The sequence below is a fragment of the Arvicanthis niloticus genome, chromosome 5 (genome assembly GCF_011762505.2).
Source record: "Arvicanthis niloticus isolate mArvNil1 chromosome 5, mArvNil1.pat.X, whole genome shotgun sequence".
Taxonomy (NCBI): Eukaryota; Metazoa; Chordata; class Mammalia; order Rodentia; family Muridae; genus Arvicanthis; species Arvicanthis niloticus.
The window spans coordinates 66,150,693-66,175,430 of NC_047662.1; the positions used below are offsets into that span (position 1 = coordinate 66,150,693).

The 24,738-nt window shown below is 40.7% G+C and overlaps 1 protein-coding gene and 1 pseudogene across 11 annotated transcripts in view; one reads left to right on the forward strand and one right to left on the reverse strand.

Moving 5' to 3' along the window:
• Positions 1–24,738, reverse strand: part of Ccdc171 (coiled-coil domain containing 171) — a 310,848-nt gene that overhangs the window by 204,796 nt on the left and 81,314 nt on the right. For all 11 annotated transcript variants that reach the window (XR_013110616.1, XM_076934712.1, XM_076934713.1 and 8 more), the window contains one exon: positions 9,987–10,089. Coding sequence is in view for 10 of the 11 variants with exons in the window: in XM_076934712.1 (XP_076790827.1) it covers positions 9,987–10,089 (103 nt within the window). In the remaining variant the exon portion in view is untranslated. The remainder of the gene's footprint in view (positions 1–9,986; positions 10,090–24,738) is intronic.
• On the forward strand, positions 19,959–20,843 carry LOC117709622 (large ribosomal subunit protein uL30 pseudogene; annotated as a pseudogene).

A 24,738-nucleotide genomic window follows, 5' to 3' on the forward strand; every position in this document is an offset into this window, starting at 1 on the left:
AACAAACAACAAACAGATACTTTAATAAGCAAATAAATAAATGACTACTCAGGCTACACTTTTATCTCAGTTCGAAATAAGCTGGTTTTCTCTCTCTCCCTCTCCCACTGCATGTCTCTGTACACAGAAGCCAACCTAGACTTTCATGCCTTGTTTCACATGTAAAAGGCAGACCTCCCTAAGTTACAGGTGTGGCCACACGAGGCTGGGCTGCTCACTGGGGAGCACTTTGTGGGGCTGGGGGGCAGTGGGGTGAAGCGCCAGCTGGAGCTAGCTAAAACAAGGAAAGAATGGAACAACTTTTGGATACTTCAATATCTGGAAAAACTGGACACCAGATTAGAGCTGACACTAGTTTGTGAGTCAACAGAACAGGAGCTTACGGAGGTCACATGATGTCAACTTTGACTAAGGTCTCGAAAGGATCTGCAGGTCCCTGACCCCACCTCAGAGTTACTTCCTTCATTTGGAATACAAAGCTAGAGAAGACAAAAGCAACATCAGGGACCATGTACATTCTGGACTTTGGATGGTGACATTACCAATGATAACCAAGTGTGGAAGAAGGCAGGTGGGAGTCACTACAACTTTTATCTACTAAAATATAAGTGAAAAATGATGCCACATTTTGGGGGAGTAAACATGTCAAAATAGGTGCCTCCGGAAAACCTGGAATAGTGGTTCCACCACACATCGGCATCAACTGGCACATCTGAAGCGGTGCAGAATGGGAGCAGGTGTGAGGAGACTGACTGAACAGAACCACAAGGGATACTGACTTTTATAGCTGCCGTTAGAAACGGTTTTGTTGTGTGTTAGAGCGAGCATTTTCCAGTGACTAGAATTGAGTAACTCACTCTGTCTCTCTACTGCGGGCAACCAAAACAATTTCTTTCAGCTGGCAGGACAAAGATAAATCATTTCTCTGCTTTAGAAATACACCATTGCTAGCTCTGTATCATTACCTAGTATATAAGAATACTCACCAACTTTCCATTCATGAAGGTACCCTATATATGTTCTATTAGATTCTTCTAAATCAACCGTTCTGATTAGCATGGTAACCAGAGAAGAAACTTTTAGAATTTTGGAGCAAAGTAGTCCATCCTCTAAAGTTAGCTATTCTCCTCTGAAGAGGTGACTTTGGACTTGCTCTGGTCATCAGATTACAAAGGCATGGCCTCCAATATGCTATGTGACCTAGTGTGGACCATCGCAAAACAGATGGTGACTGATTTACCAACCTATAAATCTCACTCAGTCATCAAGTGAAGTAGTACACAGGAGATTAGTCTTGGCCTCATCCTGAAAACACAAGTTAGTTGCATGGGCAAGTAATACAGACCCTAGTATTAGTATTAGTATTAGTATTAGTATTAGTATTAGTATTAGTATTAGTATTAGTATGTCTACTCTCCTAAACCATGCTTTGGATGCTTGGAATGTTCTCCTTAACCAGCTGACTAATGAGGGGAAGTGAACCTCAAACTGTTTTTGAAGTGATGCAGACACCACTCAAAAATAGACAACTACAAGGGCGCTATATCTCCACTTGAGAATGGCTCTGAAAGACATTAATGAAAGTCAGTCTGGGCAGAACATCTAGTAAAAGTTTGACTGTTGTCACCCTTGCAGCAAGAGGGCCACAGATATAAATTTATGAGCAGTATCTAAGCGCTTGGCTGAACAGTCAGACTTGAAAAGAGCATAAACAAAAACTGGTAACAGAGTTGCAAAGGAAGAGTATGCGAGCAGTCTTCCCCAAACAGGCCATGAAGTCAGCTCAACTTCACTAGCAAACAACCTTAACAACCACAGAGACAAAATGAAGCATTCTGTGAATATAAGACATCTTCTTTCCCCTGATCCCTGTGCCCATGCTCAACAGAACAAAGGAGTCACAGCAGCCAAAATGGAGGTAATTCTCTACCTCAATAATATGTAATTTGATTCACATGGACTCAGGTGAATCAACCCCTACTGAGTACCAAGTTGTCAGCAGCAAGGACAAACAGAGGGTCTATCACAAGACATCAAGCATTGGGCAAATTAGCCAACTACCAAGTAGCAATATAATTATGTTGAGGCATCTCCACCATGAAACGGACAGTGTTTTGTTCTAAGATATATGTGTATAAATTTTCCTTCCCTGATCATAATATTCCTGATGAAATCACTCTCTGAAAATTTAAAAAACATCTTATTCCATATCATGTGTTCCAAGCACCATTACTTCAAAACCAGAGAACTCATTTTATAATGTAAGAAATGAAAAAAAAAAATGGTTGGTTTTCATAAAAGTCACTGTTTTTACTGTTGCCATCACTCTGGAGTATCTGGCAAACACACAAAAAGTTAGTCAAGTGGCAACTGAAAACTCATGATATCAGACAGATGGCAGCATTTTCGGTATGAGGCTAAGACCCTCCAGGAAGCAATGCATGCTGAACCAGCAATCAAGACAAGGTGTTGCTTCTCTCACTGTCAGGATCCATGGGTCCTGACATCAAATGTTGGAAACAACACTGGCTCACCCCACTATTGCTTTTCATGATACAAGAGTGAAGGATCTGTTTCCCTGCCCAGACTATGGGCTTGGCTGCTTTAATTCTTAATTCTCAAGAAAGAATGGCTACAAGAATGAACTACAGCAATGGTTCCATTAACACTGCTGATATGACTGCTACCTAGTCTCCATGCAAGACCACATGGCAGGGACACAGGGACAAAGACAGGTCTTCTGTACTGGGGAAGCTGGTACTTATTGTCAAGGGGGAAATAGTAGTAAGAAGGAGTATATCCAATACACAGAAAACACCACAGAAAGCCTAATACTACATTCAGGTGTTATGAATGTTTATAAAGCCAGGCTTGGCAGCACATGCCTATAATGCCATCATTGGGAGAGGCAAGCAGATCTCTGTGAGTGGGAGTCTAATCTGGTCTACACAGAGTGTCAGGCCAGCCAGCGCTGCACAGTGAGACTGAGGCTCAAAATGTAGAGAGTCACTGGATGGGGAGCGAAACTGTAATATACCACAGATGGGAACAGAGTAAGAAAAGATGGAGGGAAGACTTCAATGGAGTCCAAAAGCAGTGCTGGCCGTTGCTGTGTAAACCAAAAGCAACCTGAGGAGGAAAGTATTATGTCAGCTTACAACTTCGAGGTCACACTCTGTCGCTGAGGGAAGTCAGAAAAGGAACTCAACCCAAGAGCCCGGAGGCAGAAGCCGAAGCAGAGCAGAGGCTGGGGAGGAACTCTGTTTATTGGCTTGCTCCCCATGGCTTGCTCAACTTGCTCTCTTATATAACTCAGTAGTATAAGCATCTTCTCAGGAGACAGCCAACTTCTTCACTAGATCTTTAGTTAGATCCTCCAATTCATAAGCTGGACAGTGCAATGGTGAACAGAACATCTACCATCAAGGAGAGAGCACACTGGGAAGTTGACAGGACTTTTCGTTCCATTTCTGTTGCTTTGCGCATGTGCATATGCTCTGTGTGTGCGTGTGTGCGTGTGTGTGTGTGTGTGTGTGTGTGTGAGAGAGAGAGAGAGAGAGAGAGAGAGAGATCTGACTATGTGTATATATATACACACACACAGTGTAGGCTATTTCTCTGGTTTCCAGTACTACTGTATGTCATCAACTTTTTTATACATTCATATGCATAAAACTAGGGCCATTTTATAAGCAAGTGTTACTTTGAATATAATTCTTTAAAAAAACATAAATAACCAGCCAGGCAGTAGTGGTGCACACCTTTAATCCCAGCACTTGAGAAGCAGAGGAGGGTGGATATCTGTGAGTTTGAGGCTAGCCTGGTCTACCAAAATAGTTCCAGGACAGCCAGGGTTACCCAGAGAAACCCTATCTCAAAAAAAAAAAAAAAAAAAATCATAAATAACCATATGAGTGTTTTATAAAACGTAATTACTGAGTCATGTTTAATATTTAGAATTTTTAATTATGTAAACTTTTTTCTGTAGTACTATAAGCTCTATAACTTAAAAGTTAAAAGAAACCAAAGTTAACCAAAATCAGAATGAAACAAAAAAAAATTTCACTTACTTTGATTGAATATAATTTACATCTATGAAAATGAACAGGAAAGCATAGAGAACAATAGTGTATTTTAAAGCATTGCAGTGACCAAGAACAAAGATTGATTTCTGCGAAAGCCTATGAAGCTTGGGTACAACTACTGTACTTGTTACTCTTCTGTTGCCATAAAACCAGAGCAAGGAAGAAAGGGTTTATTTTGGCTTAAGATAGAGACCATACAACTGGGAAGAAATGGCAACAGTCAGGAAAAGCATGGCAGCATGACAGCGGCTGGGTAATCAGGAAGCTGGCTGGTCACATCTTCATCCACACCAGGGATCCAAGATAACAGGAAGTGGGGCTAGACACTAAAGGTCAAAGCCTACCCCGTGGTGTACTTCCTCTGGTTACACTGTCTCTCCAGACAGCTCCCCTGAGTTTACAAACACACAAGCCTCTGGGAGGCATTTCTCAGTGAAACCAGCACAACTGCACAGTGAAAACTGGTGCGAGCTGTGAACAGGAGAGAAGGCAGGGCAAGCCAACGACAGGAAGACAAGTACACAGGAGGTTGCTGGAGCGTACCCTACGATTGTTGTAGAGTTGTGTACCCTACAATTATAGTACAGTTGAGTACCCCACGATTATTTTATTGTAATTACTCACTATCTCTAAAACACTGTGAAGAGATGAAGCAAGAGAAGTGGCTTTGATCTTTGGCCTTTAAACAAGGAACATGTCTGAAACAAAATATTCTGACATTTGTGGGCACTCTTTGTATTAGGAAAAGTTAATATATGTAGCCATATACTTCTAAAATACATTCCATGTGTTTACACAGATTTGGAATATTACACAGTGTTGAGTACTCTTAGCAAAATCACTCCATAGGATTTCATGAACTAAATCTATGATAGTTATGAATTACTGAGAATTTGGTCGCTACTCTCAATGAACTGGGAGACTGCAGGAAAGGAAACATCAGCAAACAGCATGGGTAGAACATGAAGTGCTGCTTCTACAGCCGCCCTCAGCCTCTGTAACCCAAGAATCTCCTGCTGGTCACAAAGATAATCAAAATTCCAAAGTGATATTAGGCCTGGGAAATATCTCTATTTGAAAGAAATCAAGGAAGAGAAAAAAAAAGAAAAAGTCCAGTTTGTTTTCCTGACTTTCCTAAAAGGACTGCCCAATTTATTTACATTTACATGCCTAAAAGCACCCAACTCTGTGGCTGTGTGTGTGTGTGTGTGTGTGTGTGTGTGTGTGTGTGTGTGTGTGTCTGTGTGTCTGTGTGAATGTATGCATGTGTATCTCATGTATGCAGTGCCAGTGGAGGCCACAAGAGGGCATCAGATCCACTGGACCTGCAGCTCCAGACAGCTATACACTGCCACATGGGTGTTAAGAATCAAAACCTTGTTCTCTAGAAGAGCAGCAGCCAGAGCTCTGAACTGCTGAGTCATGTCTCCATTCTCCTGTGGCTATTATTTTCATGGGTTCTTTAGTTTGTCCAAGTAGAAGGAAAAATAGTATTTCCACAGTATTAGAAATTCAAGGAAGGAAAAGCTAACGGAAAGTCCACCATAGTGAAGATTCAAGACTGAACCACAAGGAAAATTTCGTCAACATTCACAGTCTGATGTCCGCCAGGTTTAGAGTACAGCAAACACTATATTAGAAGAAATATTATATATGAGGCAGAAGACTGCATGGGCTCAAAAGCAGAAATTGACCCACCCCCCACCATCCATCCCCACCAGGGGAGAACAAAGGGGATTTAGGCAGTGCTGTTTCAGGATCCATAGTTGTAGGAAACAAAGGAAAGATAAATGTCCCTGCCTAAGTACAGGGAGGCTGTCTTGTCTGACAAAGTAAGCGATCATGGAGGGATTTCTACACCACATAAAGAAGGGTACATCTTCTCCACTCAAGGTCATTCTTTCTGGTGACTACGACAAGCTCCCAGAGTCTACTATAATTTAGAATACTTCATGACTACACTGATAACTACAGAAATTAAAAGGTAAAACAAAGCCAGCTGTGCTATTGTGCACCTTTAAACCCAGCACTCATGAGGCAGAGGCAGGCAGATCTCTGTGAGTTCAAAGCCAACCTGATCTACAAAGCAAGTTCGAGACCATCTATGTAGCAAGGCTATGTAGCAAGACCCTGCATTAAAAAAAAAATAAAAATTTAAGTAGACTTCAGCATTCTTTTAATTTATTTATGTTTTAGTGATAGTCATTAACTTCCAGGTGACTACTTTATACCACATACTACCCTATACATTAGTGAATCTAGACAATGTAGATGTAGTAAGAAATGCAAAAAGAGTGTGCCACAAATGTGTGACAATAGTAAGTGCTCCAGCACACACTCAAAAAAGTCCAACAGGGAAAGGAGAGAGGTGGTGAGGCAGAACACACGAGAACATGCAGAAGGTAAGTTTCAGGGACACTTGAACATGGGCTTGAGGACAGTAGGAAGGAGCTACGCAAGTATACACCACTGAAACAGCAACGGCAGCAGCAACAATAACAACAATAATAGCCCTCCATCTAGAAACAATGTCCATCACAAAGACCTAAGACCTTCCAGAGGAAGCTGGAGGACCAGGCAGGGGGATTAACAGCGAGTGTGGGCAGTGGATGAGAGAGATAGACGCGGACCACTGCTAGCATTTTGACTTCTACATGATATGCAAAGCCTGGGCAGTTTGGAGAAAAGGAAATCCATGCTCTCACAAGTTTTGCTGCTGTTCTCTTCCGGCCTTATTAAAGAATAATTGACTATGAGTTCAGGTAATAGCGCGATTTGTTGTATATTCACACTGTGAAGTGATTCTCACAATCAAGTTAATTAACACATCCATCATTATATATAATGGCTACTTTGTGGGCATGGGAGGGCAGCAAGAACACATTATGGTCTAATCTCCTCATGACTTTCTAATATAATATACAATGGACTATTATTAACCAGAGTTATGATGCTACAGGTTGGGAGCCCTGAAACCAACTCATCTTCTAATTGAAAGTTTAGAGCTTCCATGTTCACTCATCACCCTGACAGTCAAGAAAGAGGACTTAAAGGGAGCACGGGGAGTAGTGCTCAGCCAGAGCTGTGCCAGTGACCTCAGGAAATGAGGTGTAAGTGCCATGCTTCTCATGTGAGAAAATAAAGGTAACCCTCTGTGTACATAAAATCCTAAGCATTCCTGGATTAACTCAAACACTGATCATCTGTTATCTGAAGGCAAACTCATGGGTTACACTCACTTCAGAAACCTTCCTAATATATGCAACCACAAAACCCAGACGCTGAGCAACTACTGTCAGAGCTGGACTAAGATTAATTCATGATAATAATTTTCAATTATTTCACTTTAATTAAACAACAGAATTACCTAATATTTGACAGCAATTACTAAGAACGGCTCAATAGCTAATAAGCAACTATTTCATTTTAATGTTGAATGTTTAAATAAAAAACAAAGAAGGCTATGTAATGATTTAATAAAATTGCAGCTAAAAACATACCAAGGATAAAAGCAGATTGAAGAAAATAAATAACAGCAATCCAACCCAAGCTAGGATAAGTAGAAACAGAATCCACCGTAGTAACAACTCAGGGTGAGACAGGTCCTAAGTAGGTATGTGAGCCTGTGGGAAGTGTCTCCCTCACAATAGCTCGTCAGAGGAGAATCTATTAAAGAGACTAATGATGGGAAGGTGGGCAGGCACAGAGTCAACAATACATCACGACAGACCAAACCAGACGAATGCAAAACGAACTCCACACCCAAGCTAAAGGGTCAAGAGGAAAGTACACTGTCACTTCAGTCTGTCAAGAGCCACCTATGAAACAGGATCCACCTGGTACAAGGTGCAGCTACTAAAAGGAGAAGCTACTTCATGGGTGGACCAGAACTGAGCATGAGAGAAAATAGTACCCTGACTTTCTTCTCCCACCCTCTTAAATCTCCTATGGAAACCCACTGTCCAAACTTAATGAGAAGCCAGAAGGCAAAGGAGCCCAAATGATGGAGGTCAGCTTCACAAAGCACAAGGCAAAACATGCTCCAAAGGAGAATGGATTCATCATGGCCAAGAACAAATGATCGTCACCAAATGCTGAAGTGACAATGCTTCTATACCAACCTCAGAATTCTTAGCCAAGGCCTCTTCTGGCAATGTATCTCCCATAACATGTAATGTATACACATGTGTAGAATCTAAGGTTTAAAAATACAGATACAGGTGGCAGCAAGATGGCTTAGAAGGAAAAGCACCAGCCCCCGAGGCTGACCAAGTCAGGATATTCAAGGCTGGGTTCTATCCCTGGGACCCACAGTAGAAAGAGAACTCAAATTACACAAGCTGTCCTCTGACTTCCACTGCATGCTGAGGGGTGTGTGTGTGTGTGTGCATGTATGCACACACAGACAAAAACACACATACACTTTTTTTTAAGATTTATTTCTTCTATTTGCATGGTTTCCTGTATGTAAGTAAGTGAAACTGGAGTCAAGGATAGTTGTTGGTCACCATGTGGTTGTGGGGAACTGAACCTAGGTCTTCTGGAAGAGCAGCCAAGGCTCTTAGTCTCTGAGCCATCTCTCCAGCCCCCATAATTTTTATTTTAAATCATTATTTAAAATAAGAATGAAAAATTATATGTGAACGTAATAAAATCACAGCTAAAAACATGAGCTGTAAAAGCTGACTGAAAAAGCAACAGCGCATGCTACATGGCTAACAGTTCACGAGCTGCACGATCGGCAGGCCCTGAGCTAGAGCTGGATCCTCTCAGACCCTTCCACTGGCTCCGGGACAACAGACTTACCCAGAATCCCATTTCCTCAAGAACTCCCTTCCGACCAGGTGGAGGTGGCCCACGGTTGAATCCCAGTTCCCAGGCAGCAGAGCCAGGTAGATCTCTGTCCCTTTTTTTTGTTTGTTTAGTTTTTGGTTTTTCAAGACAGGGTTTCTCTGTGTAGCCCTGAATGTCCTAAAACTCACTCTGTAGACCAGGCTGGCCTTGAACTCAGAAATCCGCCTGCCTCTGCCTCTCAAGTGCTGGGATAAAAGGCATGCGCCACCACTGCCCGATTGAAACCCTGTCTTAAAACCCAGCCATCCCCAAAACCAAACTCCCTTGCCAAACCACTTTTAATTACCTTCAGAAATATGTATGAGCGGATTTAATTTTGTGTCCTTAAGAATATAATCACATCATAAAAACAACTAAAAAATTGAGGCCAAAGAAAACAGGTAGAAAAATAAAAGTTTCAACTTAAAGCCACTGTAATGCAAAACCACAAAAAATTTTAAAAGTAGACATTGTAAACATGGTTTACATATTAGCTAGTTCCCAAAGCATTTCTACCCGATACTGTAAGTTCTTCAGTATGTTAAAGTGAGTTAATATTAAATCAAATAATTTAGCTGAGCACAAAGTATTTTCATCTCCAGAGAGCATGCATGCACACGAGGAAACAGTCTTAGAGAGCAACGGTGTAGAGCAGGCGCTCCTCCAGCCTGTGTCCTGCATAACCTTTTGAATGTATGACCTTTAAGTGGCTGAAGGTTGCCTCAGAATTTGGCTCAGTTTGATAGAAACATCTGTTCCCCTTGCAGGTATACTGTAAGGACTCTTCTCTCGGTTGGATTCAGAACACAGCAAGAAAGCCCTTGTCTGTCCAACCACACAGACTTCACCACTTGTAAATCAAGTTCTGGGAGGACAGCGGCAGGCCCACACTCCGCACCCTTTCCCAGCCAGCCAGGCCAACTGACTGCTGTGAGAACCGCTCTTATCATGTCATCAAATCAAAGCCTGGTGAGATGAGGGACTGTCAGAGGCATCTGCAGAATTCCCAAACTGGAGTGACTTCGGAGCACTGACAGATGCATCTGTCATTTTATACCTTCAACTAACCTGATGTCCACTGCGCTGACACGCTAAAGCTGCCCAAGATGGATTCCACTTCCTTCACGTTATTCTCGCATGTCTCCACTAGGAAGGCCTGGTGCTTCTTAGCCTTTTAATTAAGCAGAAAAAAAGCATACATAATAAGGTTACCTACTGTAGTAGCTGAAGATTTTACTGTGACTTTATACAGCATAATTAAGTCTCAATAAGATATTAATTGCCCAATTCAAAACCATTACCAATAACCTCTGTCTTACACATTTTACTTGGTCAAATGTACAACTATACCAAGTTCTTAGACTTTGTGTACTGAGAACTTAGTGTCTCACACTTCCTAAGTACTTTGTATATACAAACCTTTCTATCCTCAAAATAATGCTATGACAAAAGATAAACATTTGATGACAATAAAACTGAAACAGGAGACTGGAAAGATGGCTTCGTGGGAAAAGTGCTCGCTGCACACGCACGGTGCCTAAGTATAGATCTCTAGAACCCATGTGGAACCCACATATGACGGCATATACCCATGACTGCACCACTGGGGAAGCAGAGATAGGAACATCCCAGGAACTCAAGGTCAAATCTGCAAGCTTCAGGTTCAATAAGGGCCCTGCCTCGAAAGTTATGCTGGAGAGCAATGAAGAATATCACAAACTGTTGGCCTTTGGCCTCCACCTACACAAGCTTGGGTGAGTATGCATACATATTTGCATGTGCATATATACATACAACACACAGACAAAAATAAATAAATACTATTTTTAAACTGAGACAGAAAAACTCAACAATCCTTTTTTAAAAACCCTGCTTGCAGTCACATGGCAAGCTGTCAGATACAAGAGTAGATGCAGTCAGAACCAATAAACGCAGCACGGAAGTCAAGCGATGGTATTAGCAGTGAAAGGGGAATACCAGACACAAGGTAGGAAAGAGTCACAGTAGGTGGAACACCCAGCCACACCACAGTGGGTTACGCGGCACTGACTGGACCCCCCAATAAAAGCAGGAATCAATAGTCTAAGGACTTTAAAGGACCTGGGTGGATCTCAGCGCTGGATGGAAATGGCCGAGGCCACTGAGACTGCTGCTGTTCTCTGGCTTTCTTGTCGGTTTGTGGACCTGCTTCATAGTTGGAAGGGAGAGTAAAGAATTCACTGTTTGCTCAAATTCCATGAAAGAGAATACAAGTTGTCCCTGGTCCCAGCTCAGTACCTACTAACAGGTCTTAAGCGACTATGTAAAAATGAGTAGTTTTGTGACAGCAGCTACCTGTCTGACGGACACTACTACAGAGCCAGGGATGAATGTGGGACTCATTTACAGGCACTGTCTAAAACTCGCCTTTAGCGTGATTGATGGGAAAAGGAAAGAGCCCAAATAGTCTTCAGGAACTCTGGCATCTCTAGCCAAGAGATGAAAAGAAGAAAGAAAGAAGAAAAAGAAGAAGAAAGGAGAGAATGGAAAGCATAATATCACAGAAAGAATGTTTCTAGGAGAGTTTCAATTGTGCTCAATGCCATAGAAAGGCCAAGCAAAAGGAGCACTAAGGCGTGCCCAGGAGCACTAAGGCGTACCCACTGGGCATGGTAGTCATTACTGACTTTAAAGAAATGTCTTTGGCTACAGTGCAGCTGTAACCCAGACTGAAATAGGCCGCAGAAGAGATAAGCCTGGTTTTTTGTTTTGGTTTGGTTTTTGGTTTTTTCCTAATCACATATGAAAATGAAGAAATAGAAACAAACTTCAGAAAACCCTTCTGTGGTGAAAAGGGAAGGAGAGAAAAAGGAAAAGAGTTGAAATGGAGAAGAGGCCAAAGAAGCATTGTTTTTTAATGTGAGAAAGCATAAGCTTCTTTAAAAGCTGATGAGATCTCTCACTAGCAGTAACAGAATGCTTACAAATACAAAACAGGATAAACACGGTAGGACAAAATTACATCGTTAGAACACAGAAATGCTCTTATGCATGGAGAACTGCTTCAAGGTTCCAGAGGAGGCCAGTACGCACAGACGGCACTTAGCAAATGCATACTATATTTTTCTGCACATATATAATATGTATGGGTTATTTGTAAATTAGGCACAGCAAGAGGTTAATAGAAATAGGTAAGCTAGAACTATTATAATCATAGGTACTATTCTAAAAATACCAATATAGCTATTTTTTCCAAAATATCTTACTCAGCCTTCATTTTTTACTTAAACGATTGTAGTTTGAAGCTTTTTGGAGTGGGGAGCTATCTGAATTGTCAGTATCACTACTCTTATGCTTGGGAAATTATTAAATAAAATAAGGGTTACCTAAACACAAGAATCTGTGACATTAGGATGACCCCACCTGGTCCCTGGGGATGTTAATGATTAACAGGCAATTAGTGTATACAACATGGGTGCCTCGTGTGTCCTGGGCAGCAGGATGTGGGAATCACCATTCTATTCAGAAGACCTAATTCAAACTTAGGGGCTCTTCATTTCCAGAATCTTCCATTCAATATTCTTAGACTATAGTCAGTCTCAGATAACTAAAACCATTAACCACAGCTAATAGTGAGCTCCTGATGGTTAGGGATGGATATAGTGCTTGCCTAGTGTCCTGGGTTCAATCCACAGCACCACAAAAACTGGGTCAGGGGCTATTGTATATAATATCATGATTCCACATTCAGGCCTTAACTCAATTACCACTCCAGAAAAGTTATCTTCAGACCCTGGCTATGCCGACTACCTTTATCACGGGCTTCACGGCACCTATCATGGTAACACTTATTTTCAACGTGTGTAGCTCAAAGAAACCTCATGAAGAGGGGATTATTTTTTGCCCTCACCAATATATATTTAGCACCAGGCCAGCACCTAGTTTCTAAAATGATAGATAGATAAATAAATGATGCAATCAACTAGCTTCTTTTTCGTGGGATAGAAAGGACCCTAAGACATAGTGGTCTGCTGGACTTACATTTCAAGGATAAATTCCACTGGATTGTAGTATAAAATTCCCTCTTTTTTTTTTCCTGCTAAAACTTGTGCTTGCTGGACTCATGCTGAGAATTTTACCAGCTGTATTTAAAAGGCTACTGTATGTGGCTTTCTTGTGTCTGTTCCTGTGTTGCTTACCAGTGTGATATCACTAACCACACAATGAAATACAAAGTGTTTTCTCTCTGATTTTTTAGAGAATCTATATTAAATCTTCTTAAATGGTTAGAATTTACCAGTGAAGCAATATAGCTTGTGCTTTTCATTTTAGGATTTTTTTCCTAATTAAAATTTTAAATATCTTACTTGGTTTTCTATCTCTTTTTAAATTATTTTGGTAGTTTCCATCTTCCCAGAAAATTGCCTATTTTAACTAAATTATCTAGCTTGTTAGCAAACAGGTATTCCAGGTATTATCTTATAATTATTTTTATTTATATTTTCTCTGTGGTTCAGTAATTCAGATCCTCCTTTTTTCCTTGACAACTCTGTCCACACATTGCCAATTTAGCTATGTTTTCAAATAAACAACTTTTGGTTCATTTTCTCTATTTTTAATCTCTTTCTTTCCCCTTTGTTACTTTCTCCACTTGTCTCAAATTAGATGCAAGTCTCTAGGGTAGGATGCTAGGTCCCTGATTTGAAAATGGTTTTTTCTTAACACCCTTCCTAAGCACAACACTACTACCCTATAAAGTTTGCTGTGTTTTCAAAGTATTTTTTAATTCATTTGTGATTTCTTTTAAACCCACTAGCTACTTGCAGTGTGTTCACTAATATTTCATCTTTGCTAATTTCCTCATACTGTCTTCTATAATTAAGTTCTAATTGAGTTCTATCCTATTCAGAGGCTTTGTATAATTTTTCCTTTATTTTTTTTTTTCTTTTGGCAGTACTAGGGATTGAACCTAGAGTTTGTGCATGCTGGATTAGCATTCAGTACTGAGCTATAGCCTCAGTTCACTTTGTATTTATCCTTTTAAATGTATTAACTTTTTCATAGCCTAGACTACTACAATCTATACACAAAAGTTATGTTTATACTTGAAAAGAGTGTGCTGTAGCACTGACAGATATGGCTCCACAGACATCTGTAAGGTCAAGTTTGTTTATAGTTTTGCTGAATCTTGTATTTGTTGGTATTCTTCCTACTTGGGCTGAATGGGCTACTCACTATAGAGAGTAGTGTGCTGGGATCTGCACGAATAATGCTATTTCCACATTCAATCAGGTCAGACTGCTTCGCTTATTTTGGAACTATATTAATCTCTCTCTCTCTCTCTCTCTCTCTCTCTCTCTCTCTCTCTCTCCCCCTCTCTCTCTCTCTGTGTGTGTGTATGTGTGTGTGTGTTAGCTTTTCATGATACACTGACCCTACCCTGTCATTGTAAGATATGCCTATGTACCTATAGCAACATTTTTATTCCAAAGTCTATTTTGATTGATATCACTGTAGGTCCAAGTGCTTGTTATGTGCACAATATTTTATTCTCCATTATAATGATTGATATATATATATTGTATTTAATATTCATTAAAACCTCTGCATGATAAAAATTGTTAGTGCTATTTTACAAATGAGCAAACAGATCGCAGAAATAATCACTATAGGTCACGCAGCTGCTATGACATGGGAATGGCACTGAAACTCAGTTCAATCCATCTCCAAAATGTGTTCTTTCCTGCAAAAATTAAATATCAAGACTGGGCAGAGCAGAGCAAGCCTTTAATCCCAGGACTCTGGAGGTAGTGGCAGGTGGATCTGTGTGATTTCAAAATTAAATGGGCTCATGGACAGACAGTTCTTGAAAGAAGAAACACAAGTGGCCAATAAATATTTTTAAAGTGTTTATCCCCCTCAGCCTTCAGGGAAGCGCATACTAAAACAACTTCAAGGTACAGGAGCTGTGTTATAGGTGTATCTGCTGCGACTGGCTTTCACAACTCTGCATTTGATTGGTTTTCTGTAATGATCTTTGTCAAAAAAATAAAAAAAAAAATCTTTAACTATTCCTTTTATTTTTGAGATCATAACTACATCATTTTCTCCTTTCCTCTTACTAGACCTTCCCATATGCTTCTCATTGCCCTTTCAAATTCACAGACTCCTTTTTCATTATCTGTTGTTACATAATATGTGTGTTCCTAAATACATAAATACATCTGCTCAGTCTGTATACTGTTACATCTATATAAAAATATGAGTGTGTGTATATGTGTGTGTATGTGTGTGTGTGCATGTGCGTGTGTGTGTGTGCATGTGTAATTGCAGTACTAACCGTTTGGTACTGGATAACAAATCAGTGTGCTCTTCCCTGGAGAAGACTCTTTCTCCCACTCTCAGCAGTCCTTAGTTACCTGCAGTTCTTTATGTAGGGCTGAGGCCTCCTGAGCTTTCCCATCCACGTTAGCATGGCTTTTGACGTCAGCCTTGTTCAGCTCATATTTAGGCAGCCATGTTAACAAGACTTCATAAGTGTAGCTTCTGACATTCCTCAGAGACACAATCTAACAGCAAACTCCCTGCTCCTATGGCTCTGTCAGTCTTTCCATCCCCTCTTCTGAAATGATCCCTGAGGCTTAGGTGCAGGAGTTATGTTGTAGATGTATCAGTGGGAACTAGGATGCACAGCTCTGCACTTTGGTTGTGTCTTCTGTAACAGTCTCCATCTGAAGATTACACTTGCATCTGACTATTTGGAGCTAGGAAGCTCAGATGAGAGATAACATGAGATGTTTGTTTTCTGGGTCTGGGTTACCTCGCATAATATGATCTAGTACTTTTCCTTTACCAGCAATGTTTGAAGATGGATCTCACCATAAATCTTCAGGGATGAAGGTAAGGGGCACTGGCATGGCTTCAGCTGACTGTCTTTAACAGTCTGAGGAGTTCTCCTAAGATTTAGGAGCCTTGACTCTAAGAAATCTTTTTTAAAAATACTTTTTTAAAAATCTACTTCAGGGGGCTGGTAAGATGGCTCAGTGGTTAAGAGCACTGATTGCTCTTCCAGAGGTCATGAGTTCAAATCCCAGCAACCACATGGTGGCTCATAACCATCCGTGATGAGATCTGATGCCCTCTTAAGGGGTGTGTGAAGACAGCTACAGTGTATTTACATATAATGAGTAAATAAATAAAACCTTTGGGTCGAAGCAAGAAGAAAATAAGGGGGAAAATCATTATGGGCTGGTGAAATGGCACATCTCACATACTCACTGTGGCATGAATGTGTGTATACATATACAAATAAATAAATGTAATAAAAATGTAAAAAAATAAATAAATAAATAAAAATCTACTTCAAGGGGCTGGAGTGATGGCTCAGCAGTTAAGAGCACTGACTGCTCTTCCAGAGAATCCAGGCTACAGTGAAGCACCAAAATGGCAGCATACAACCAGCTGTAACTCTAGTCCCAGGGGATTAGATGTCCCCTTCTGGCCTCCATGGACACCAGACGCACAAGTAAGTGGTACACAGAAATATGTGTAGGCAAAATACTTATAAACATAGGTAAATAAGTATTTTTTAAAAAACCACTGAGACTTTATCTCACTCTGTCAGAAGAGCTATTATCAAGAAAACCAATAACAACGGCTAACAGATATTAACTCAAAAGTGAGCCTTATCTACTGCTGGTAGGTACGTAAGTTGGCACAGCCATTATGAAAGTAAACATGAAGGTTTCTTGAAAAACCAAAGCTAGAACTATCAAATGATCCCACCATATCCCTCTGGTGTATACACCCAAAGGACTATACCCTACCACAGAGACATTGCACGTCCATATTTAGTGCCGCGCTAGCCACAATAGCAAAGACATAGGAGCATCCTGGATGTCCATCAGCAGACGAGTGGTTACTGAAAACAAGGTACACACAAACAACAGGATTTTGCTCAACTGTAGAGAAAAATGAAACTGGAGACTGGAGAGGCAGCTCAGTAGTTAAAAGCACAAAATATTCTTCTAGAGGGTCTAACCTTAGGCTCTGGGCACCCTATGCACACAACTGCCTGTACTTTCAGTCCCACACAAGAATCTGTTGCCTCTGGTCTCTATGAACACTGGCCACACACACACGCACACACACACACACACACACACGCACGCACGCACGCACGCACGCACACAGGCATACATGCACATACTTAAAAATAGTAAAAAAATAAATAAATCTAGAAAAGCTACGAACTTTGCAGAAAATAGATGGATCTGGAAGCTATTCTATTCAGCAAGATGACAGAAACAGAAACACATACAAGCTCTCTCTTGTGGTATACTGTTTGGAATGAGAATGGCCTCCATATATAGGCTCATACATTTGAATACTTTATCTCCAGCATATGTTAAAAGAGGATGTCCACCTCGACGCCATAGGCAAGCACAGAATATAGACAGAGAGGTCTGGAACAAACATAATCTTGTCTCCCAAAGATTATGCCCTAGTGACCTACTTTCTCTAACAGAACCTCACTTCAAAAGTTTCTACCACTTCCCAATAATGTCATCAAATTATGAGTCCATCAACAGATTGGTCGGTTAATTAAATTAGAGCTTTCATGATTCTATTGCTTCTCAATGATTGGATCTACTACCCAGGGACCAATAATTTAATATTTCAAATCTTTCAAGGGTTACTTCATATACAAGTCATTACAGGGCCTTCATATAAATCAAAATCTCTCTGTCTCTCTCTCTCTCTCTCTCTCTCTCTCTCTCTCTCTCTCTCTCTCTCTGGTTGACACTACTTAACAGTGTCAATCAGAGAGATGGTGATAGCTACGTGAGCTAAAACAGCGCTCATGGTATTATTACTATTTTTCTCTGTGAACAAGAGCAATCAATAATTTTTATCACATTTTTCCAATAAAATATTCGTTAATCCATTAGTTTTGAACATGCCCCAAAAAAATTTTTTTAAAAATGCTTTAGAACATTTGAAGCAAAAATATTATCAAAGAACATTAACTTTGCCACAAAGCATTAACAATCAAAAAGCACTTCCAAAATTCTGTCTAATGAGAGCAATCTTTGTTGTTATGCAGTAAGTTAAGTCCCCAAAGCATAGAAGATGTTCACATGACTTTTCAATCATAAGTTCTTCAGACAATACAGCATTCTTTTCAGCAAAATTCCCTGAGAACTAGAATTCCCTTTTCAATATGTGGTCTCTCCTAGAGCTCTGACTAAATATTACTGAGTAGCAGGAGAACAAATCTCAAGAAATGATGGACTTAGGGAAATTTCACTGAAGAAAGCACCAGGCAAGTCATAATAATAGCAAATTGAAAATGAAAGCTCCCCTATTTCAAAAGAAGAGAGTATCAAAATCCAGCTTTGTCTGACAGACCTGCTGCAGCTGCTGAGCTTCCGGCTGGTTTTAATAAGCAAAATTGCTAAGCAGCTTATGCTAGAAATACAGTTTAGCTGATTGTTCAATTCATGGATTTTGAAATCAAAAGGTACAGCTTTTTAAATGTAAAAATGTAAGGTTTTTTCCCTTGCTAGCATATTTTCTTTGTTGAAGGAGCAGGGATAGTGCACATGTCTTCCAGGAGGAGGCGTAGAAGCCATAGGAGGCAGAACTACAGGAAGCTGTGAGCTGCTCCATGAAGAACTGACTCCTCCCCTCTGAAAGAGCAGCAGACACTCTTAATGGCTCGCTCCATCCCCTTGATCAATATATTTTAAAGGCAAATTCTTTCAAGATTCATGTCCCATGTTCATGTGAATATGAATCTAGTTTTCTGCACCCTTTAAGTATTGTGTAGAAACTCAGTTTTGTGGCATTAAGAGTCCCAATAAGCCAATAATTTACTAACCAGACAATGAATAAAAATTTCAGTGTAATTAAATTCACCTAGGTTTATAACTGTTAAATAAAGCTTTTAAAATTCAAAAGGGGGGGGCTGGGAATGGGGTACACACCTTTGATCCCAGCACTTGAGAGGCAGGCAGATCACTGTGCATTTAAAGCCAGCCTGGTCTACATAGTGATTCTAGGCCAACCAGAACTACATAGTGATGCCCTGACCAGAAAAAAAAAAAAAAAAAAAAAAAAAACCTTTGGCATTACGCAGTTTGTATTTTCCAAAAATATGTTCTATATTTATGTTATATGTCTTGAAACAGAGAAGCAAATTCTTTGTGGGTGGTTTACTAATACTAGGTGTATCCTGGGCTAAGTTATCTCTAGATTATCTTTCAGTTCTAAATCTTGGTCTATGCTGTGCCAGGTTACACAGTATTATTTTTTGCTTCAAGACTTCCTGAAGCCCTTGTATCTTATGACTAGTACCATGACTTCACTGAAACTAATGAGGAAATTAGTTAATTAAATAAAATAAATGGATTTAATTTTTCTCTTCCAATACAGCAGAGAAAATTAAGACTAAGACGTGAATAATAGTCCTGAACAGGACCTAAACTAGAAACATACTGTTGATATGAAGAATGAACCAGCCATGAGAGGCTTACGCTGCACGTTTATATCCTATAAAGTCAAAATGCCGACGATTAAAATAAATTTCAGAAAGATTACAGAGGACCATGGGAACAACTTTGCTCCCAAAATGAATAAGCCAAAAAAGCAAGAGGTAAAAGTTTCTTCATGAGTCAAATTCTCTTCATAAGAAAAAGTATTAATTCAAAGCATCACCCAGGGTTTTAAGATATAACAACATAAAATTCCTATTTTGTGGCCTTAGATTTTTAATTTGATATTTTCATTTTTGTTTTCTTTTCCCTATTTTGGGGGGTGGTGTGCATGTGCGCACACCTGCGTAGGTGTGGGCATCTGTACATGTGGAAGCAGAGGTTGATGTCAGACACCAGCTTGGCTGCCCGTCCACCTTACTGAAGGCAGTCGATCCAACCAGGTGTCACCTAGCACCTTGCCTTGGTCTGTTGAGAACAAAATCAATAAAAAAGTATGTAGAAATATATGTAGATAACTTTGCACTACAAAAGGCTAATAATATAAAGTTTATATTCATCTCCTTTTCCGGCTGGAACCATGGAGGCTGTTCCAGAGAAGAAGAAGAAGAAGGTTGCTGGTGCACCAGAAACCCTTAAGAAAAAGGTTCCCGCTGTGCCAAAAACTCTTAAGAAAAAGGTTCCTGCTGTGCCAGAAACCCTTAAGAAAAAGCGAAGGAATTTCGCAGAGTTGAAGGTGAAGCCCCTGAGGAAGACACTTTGAAAGGCAAGGAGGAAGCTCATCTATGAGAAGGGAAAGCACTATCACAAGGAGTCCAGGCAGATGTACCAGACTGAGATTCGCATGGCCAGGATGGCAAGGAAAGCTGGCAACTTCTATGTGCCTGCAGAACCAAAACTGGCGTTTGTCATCAGAATCCGAGGTATCGATGGAGTAAGCCCAAAGGTCCGCAAGGTATTGCAGCTTCTTCGCCTTCAACAGATTTTCAGTGGCACCTTTGTTAAGCTCAACAAGGCTTCAATTAACATGCTGAGGATTGTGGAACCGTACATTGCATGGGAGTACCCCAACCTGAAGTCCGTCAACGAGCTTTTATCTACAAGCGGGGCTACGGCAAAATCAGTAAGAAGCGGATTGCTTTGACAGTCAATTCCTTGATCACTCAGTCTCTGGGTAAATTTGGCATCATCTGCATGGAGGATCTAATTCATGAGATCTATACAGTTGGGAAACGCTTCAAGGAAGCAAATAACTTCCTGTGGCCTTTCAAATTATCTTCCCCATGAGGTGGAATGAAGAAAAAGACAACTCACTTTGTAGAAGGTGGAGATGCTGGCAACAGGGAAGACCAGATCAACAGGCTTATTAGACGGATGAACTAAGGTGTCGCCCCTGGTATTTTTGTAATCTGGTCAGTTAATAAACAGTCACAGCTTGGCAAATTAAAAAACAAAAGTTTATACTCATATATTTTACCATAATAGGAAACAGAGAAATCATAGTGGTGGTGACAATTTTGGTTTCTTTTAAAAACACATAAATATTATAAGAATGTTTTTTGTTTGTTTGTTTGTTTTAATCCTAGGTTTGGGATATAGAGCTGCTTCAGACTGACCACAGCAGCTGACTATGATTTGCCTGGTGCTCTAGCAGGGGTGTGATTTTGCCAGCTGCAGTTTCTGTGAGTGTGTGAGATTCTGAGAGTGTGTGTCTGTTAGAGATTCTGGGGAATCTTCAGAGGGTATATAAACGCTAGGGCCCTGAGAGTTAACAGGCTACAGGTGTCTGGCTGGTGGTTGGATGCTATTGGTTGCTGTTTGTTAAGTAGTCATGCACAAAGAAGAAACAAGAAGAAGAAGAAATTAGATAACCTGACAGGGAAGATCAAACTTCCTGTGCCCCAAGGAACTTGAAGACCCTGATCAGCAGGAAGCAGTCTGAAGATAAATCACTTCCTCTCCCCTCTGTCCTTTTGTCTCTCCTATCTAATGTTAGGGGGTTGGAAGAGTGGAAGAAGAGAGTGGATAAATGAGGAAGAAAAAAAGAACCCACAAAGTAGCAAAAGACCAGCTATATGGGTGGATAATTCCAGTCCCAGAAGCCATGAGTGAGGACATGAAAACCCCAGCAGCAGCTGTTGGTCAAGGAGGGCTCAGAATCCCCCAAGCTGTATAGACTACTGCAATTGCTCTCGGTTGCCCACAGGATTAGAAGGGAATACCTGATGCTGAAGTCACCATGCACACTGATTGCAGGACATAGAAAAACCAATATGGAACCAAACTGGAAACTCCCTCCCTGCTGGCTATTGTACATAGTCCCTGAATGTGCAGTGCTGGCTATAAGGGGAGGACACTCACCCACAGTTTTACCCAGCTGCAGATCTTGAGTGCTACAGTAACAGCCTGCTAGGCAAGATGTGCTCACTGGTACAGTAGTGGCTTGGCTTAAGGGAGTTTTCTACTTTCATCTGTGTTGCTGTGATAAAGCACTCTGACCAAAATCAATATGGAAGAGGAAAGGGTTTGTTTCAGATTTCAGGTTACTGTATCTCTCTGAGGGAAGCTGGGGCAAGGACTTAAGCAGAATCCATGGAGGAATGCTGCTTGCTGGCCAGCTTGCTCATCCCTAGGTAGCTTTCTTACAGCCCTAGAACCCCTTCCCAGGGGACAGTGTCACTCACAGTGGGCTGGGTCTTCCTACATCAATTAAAACTCAAGATAATCCCCACAGATAGGCCCAAGGGCCAGTCTAAGCTGATCATTCCTTCCCAGATACACTCCCTTCGAAGGTGTAGCTAGGTTGTATCAAGTTCAAACTAACTTGGAAAAGAGATAACAAACTATCTTCTGACTGGATTCGAGATCCAAGCAGAGAAGAGAATTCATGTCTGCTTTCATAAACCCAGTCAAAAACTCTTATCTGGGAAGGTCATGGGTCCTGAGGGAAACTTACTGCTCTCATTTTATTAAATTGATAACTAATAAATATTTTAAATATTGTGTGCTGTCTTTGGCCATGATCAGAGTTTCTTTTTGCAGTGAATGGTTGTAAACAGAATCTGGTCAAAATGCTAAGAATAAGTGACTGTTTAGTGTCCAACCCGAGGACACTGACCCCACCAATTTTATGTCTGGAAGTACACTGCAGTAGTGGGGGCAGAAAGAAAGTAAGAGCTGGATGATAGACAGGCGAGCTATAAAATGCTATCCTATAGGCATGACATGGCCATTGCAATCAAGAACTCACAGGAAGGACACTTTCGTGCACCTAGACTGATAAATTTTGACTAGGCCTGTCAACAGTCAGTCAGATGGAGGAGGGGCTCCTGGAGACCTATTCCTCCATTGGGATGGATTGGCTACTTAGAAATGCTGGAAGAGAGAGAGTAACTGTCTTTCAATTGTGTAGCTACTGCTGAGCCCAGTGTTCCAAAGGATAGCTCCACACTCGCATCCATGTGGACAGGCCTGGTTAAACTGAGTCACAGGACTAAACAAAAGACATGGCGAGGCCCTTATAAGGAGAGTGGGGTTGACGGCAATGGGGAAGGAAACACGCAAGGGTAGGATGAGCATCATCAGGATGCATCCCATGCATCTATATGTGTGTGCTCAACTGTGAAAATGAACCGCATTAACAGAAACAAATAATACAAAGATCCACTAGCTTTCAGCTTCCTGACTTTTTTTTTTATTATCAGAGTATCAAGATTTACTGACAGCAATGACAGAGGAATAAGAAACTCAAAAGAATACAGCAATAAAATTTAGAAAATACAATAAATTAATAACTTTGTTGAAATAAAAATATACTTATTAACAATAGAATTTTCATTCAATTAATTTGTCAGTAAATTATATTTAAGTTTTCTAATACAGTTAGATAAAGAAACACAGAACAGTGATTTTAACCAGGGTCAGCACAATGGCTCAAGGGAGAGAGCAGCTGCCCCAGCCTGACTCTCAGGAGTTTGACTCCCAAGAACCCACAATGGAAGCAAACAACCAACATCCAAAAGCTGTCCTCTGACCCACACACACACACACACACACACACACACACACACACACACACGACAGTATTAAAAGGAAACTTTAAAAGAAGCAGAAAACACAAAAAGCATCAGGGCTGGGGATATAAACTCAAGTGGTACAGCACTTGACTAACACTTAAGGGTTCAAGGGTTCAAGCCTCAGGATACAGAAATTACCAACAACAGAAATTTAAAGTTGAAAGAGAAAGGTAACAGGAAAGGAAAAAGAAGTAAAGAGATGAAAAGAGTGAGACAGAAGAAAAAGACAAAATGACATATGCATGAAAATGCCAAAATGAAATTACGATGGTTAATCTGACTATCAGCTTGCTAAAGTGATGAAGGATAAGGTTCAGCTGGAATGAGAAGGCCTGACCACTGGGGTGTGTCAGCTGGGGTGGGAAGGCCCGCCCACTGGGGTGTGTCAGCTGGGATAGGAAGATCCGCCCAGTCCTGTGTGTCCCCCTAGGGTAGGAAGACCCGCCCACTAGGGTGTACTACTCCCTGGGCTGCCTCCTGCTTATCCCAGGCAGTCATCACTCTGCTTCCTCACTGCAGATGAAATGTGACCAACTCCCTCAAGCCCTGCTACCATGACTCCCTCATCTCATTTGTTAGAGTATTTAATTATAGCAATAGAAAAGAATAACACGAAAAGAATAACACAGACAGAAACTCGGCACTGTGTGCTAACTTTAAAATAACAATAAAAATAAGATACAAAAGATTTGAGAGCGGGAAGAAGAGAAAACATTATTAATTTGAACCACATAACCTGAAACAGTATATCGCTTAGGTGGCAAGCCAGTAAATTTTTTTTTAACATCTCATTAGTTCTGCAGCTGCTTTTAGTGCTTGATAGTAACCTATCAAGCTCCAAAGAAACAACTGGTCTACAATTCTCAGCACCCTTAGCAAAACAATAGTGTTTACCAAGAAGAATGCCAAGCAAACAAAGGTTTCTAATGAGCTGCAACTTGCCCTAGACTATCCACCAACATGTAAAACTAAAATAAAAATCTATTGCAACCAAGTACATTTTTTAATCACAAAACACCCATCAACTCTAGTGAATTAAGTTAAATCTTGCTTTTTAAAATCTAGTTATTAGAGCTCCAGGCCAGAACTAAGAGAAACTGTGCAACTTAGATCAGAGATAACATCTGAACTCTGAACTCTGCACCCCCTACCCTCTGACCCACCTTCCAAACCATGGAACAATGTTGAGTAAGCAAGCAGACCAAAGGCAGCAATCAGCTCAACCACCCTAGGATATTCTTCTCCACCTACCCATCCTTTTGAACTAAG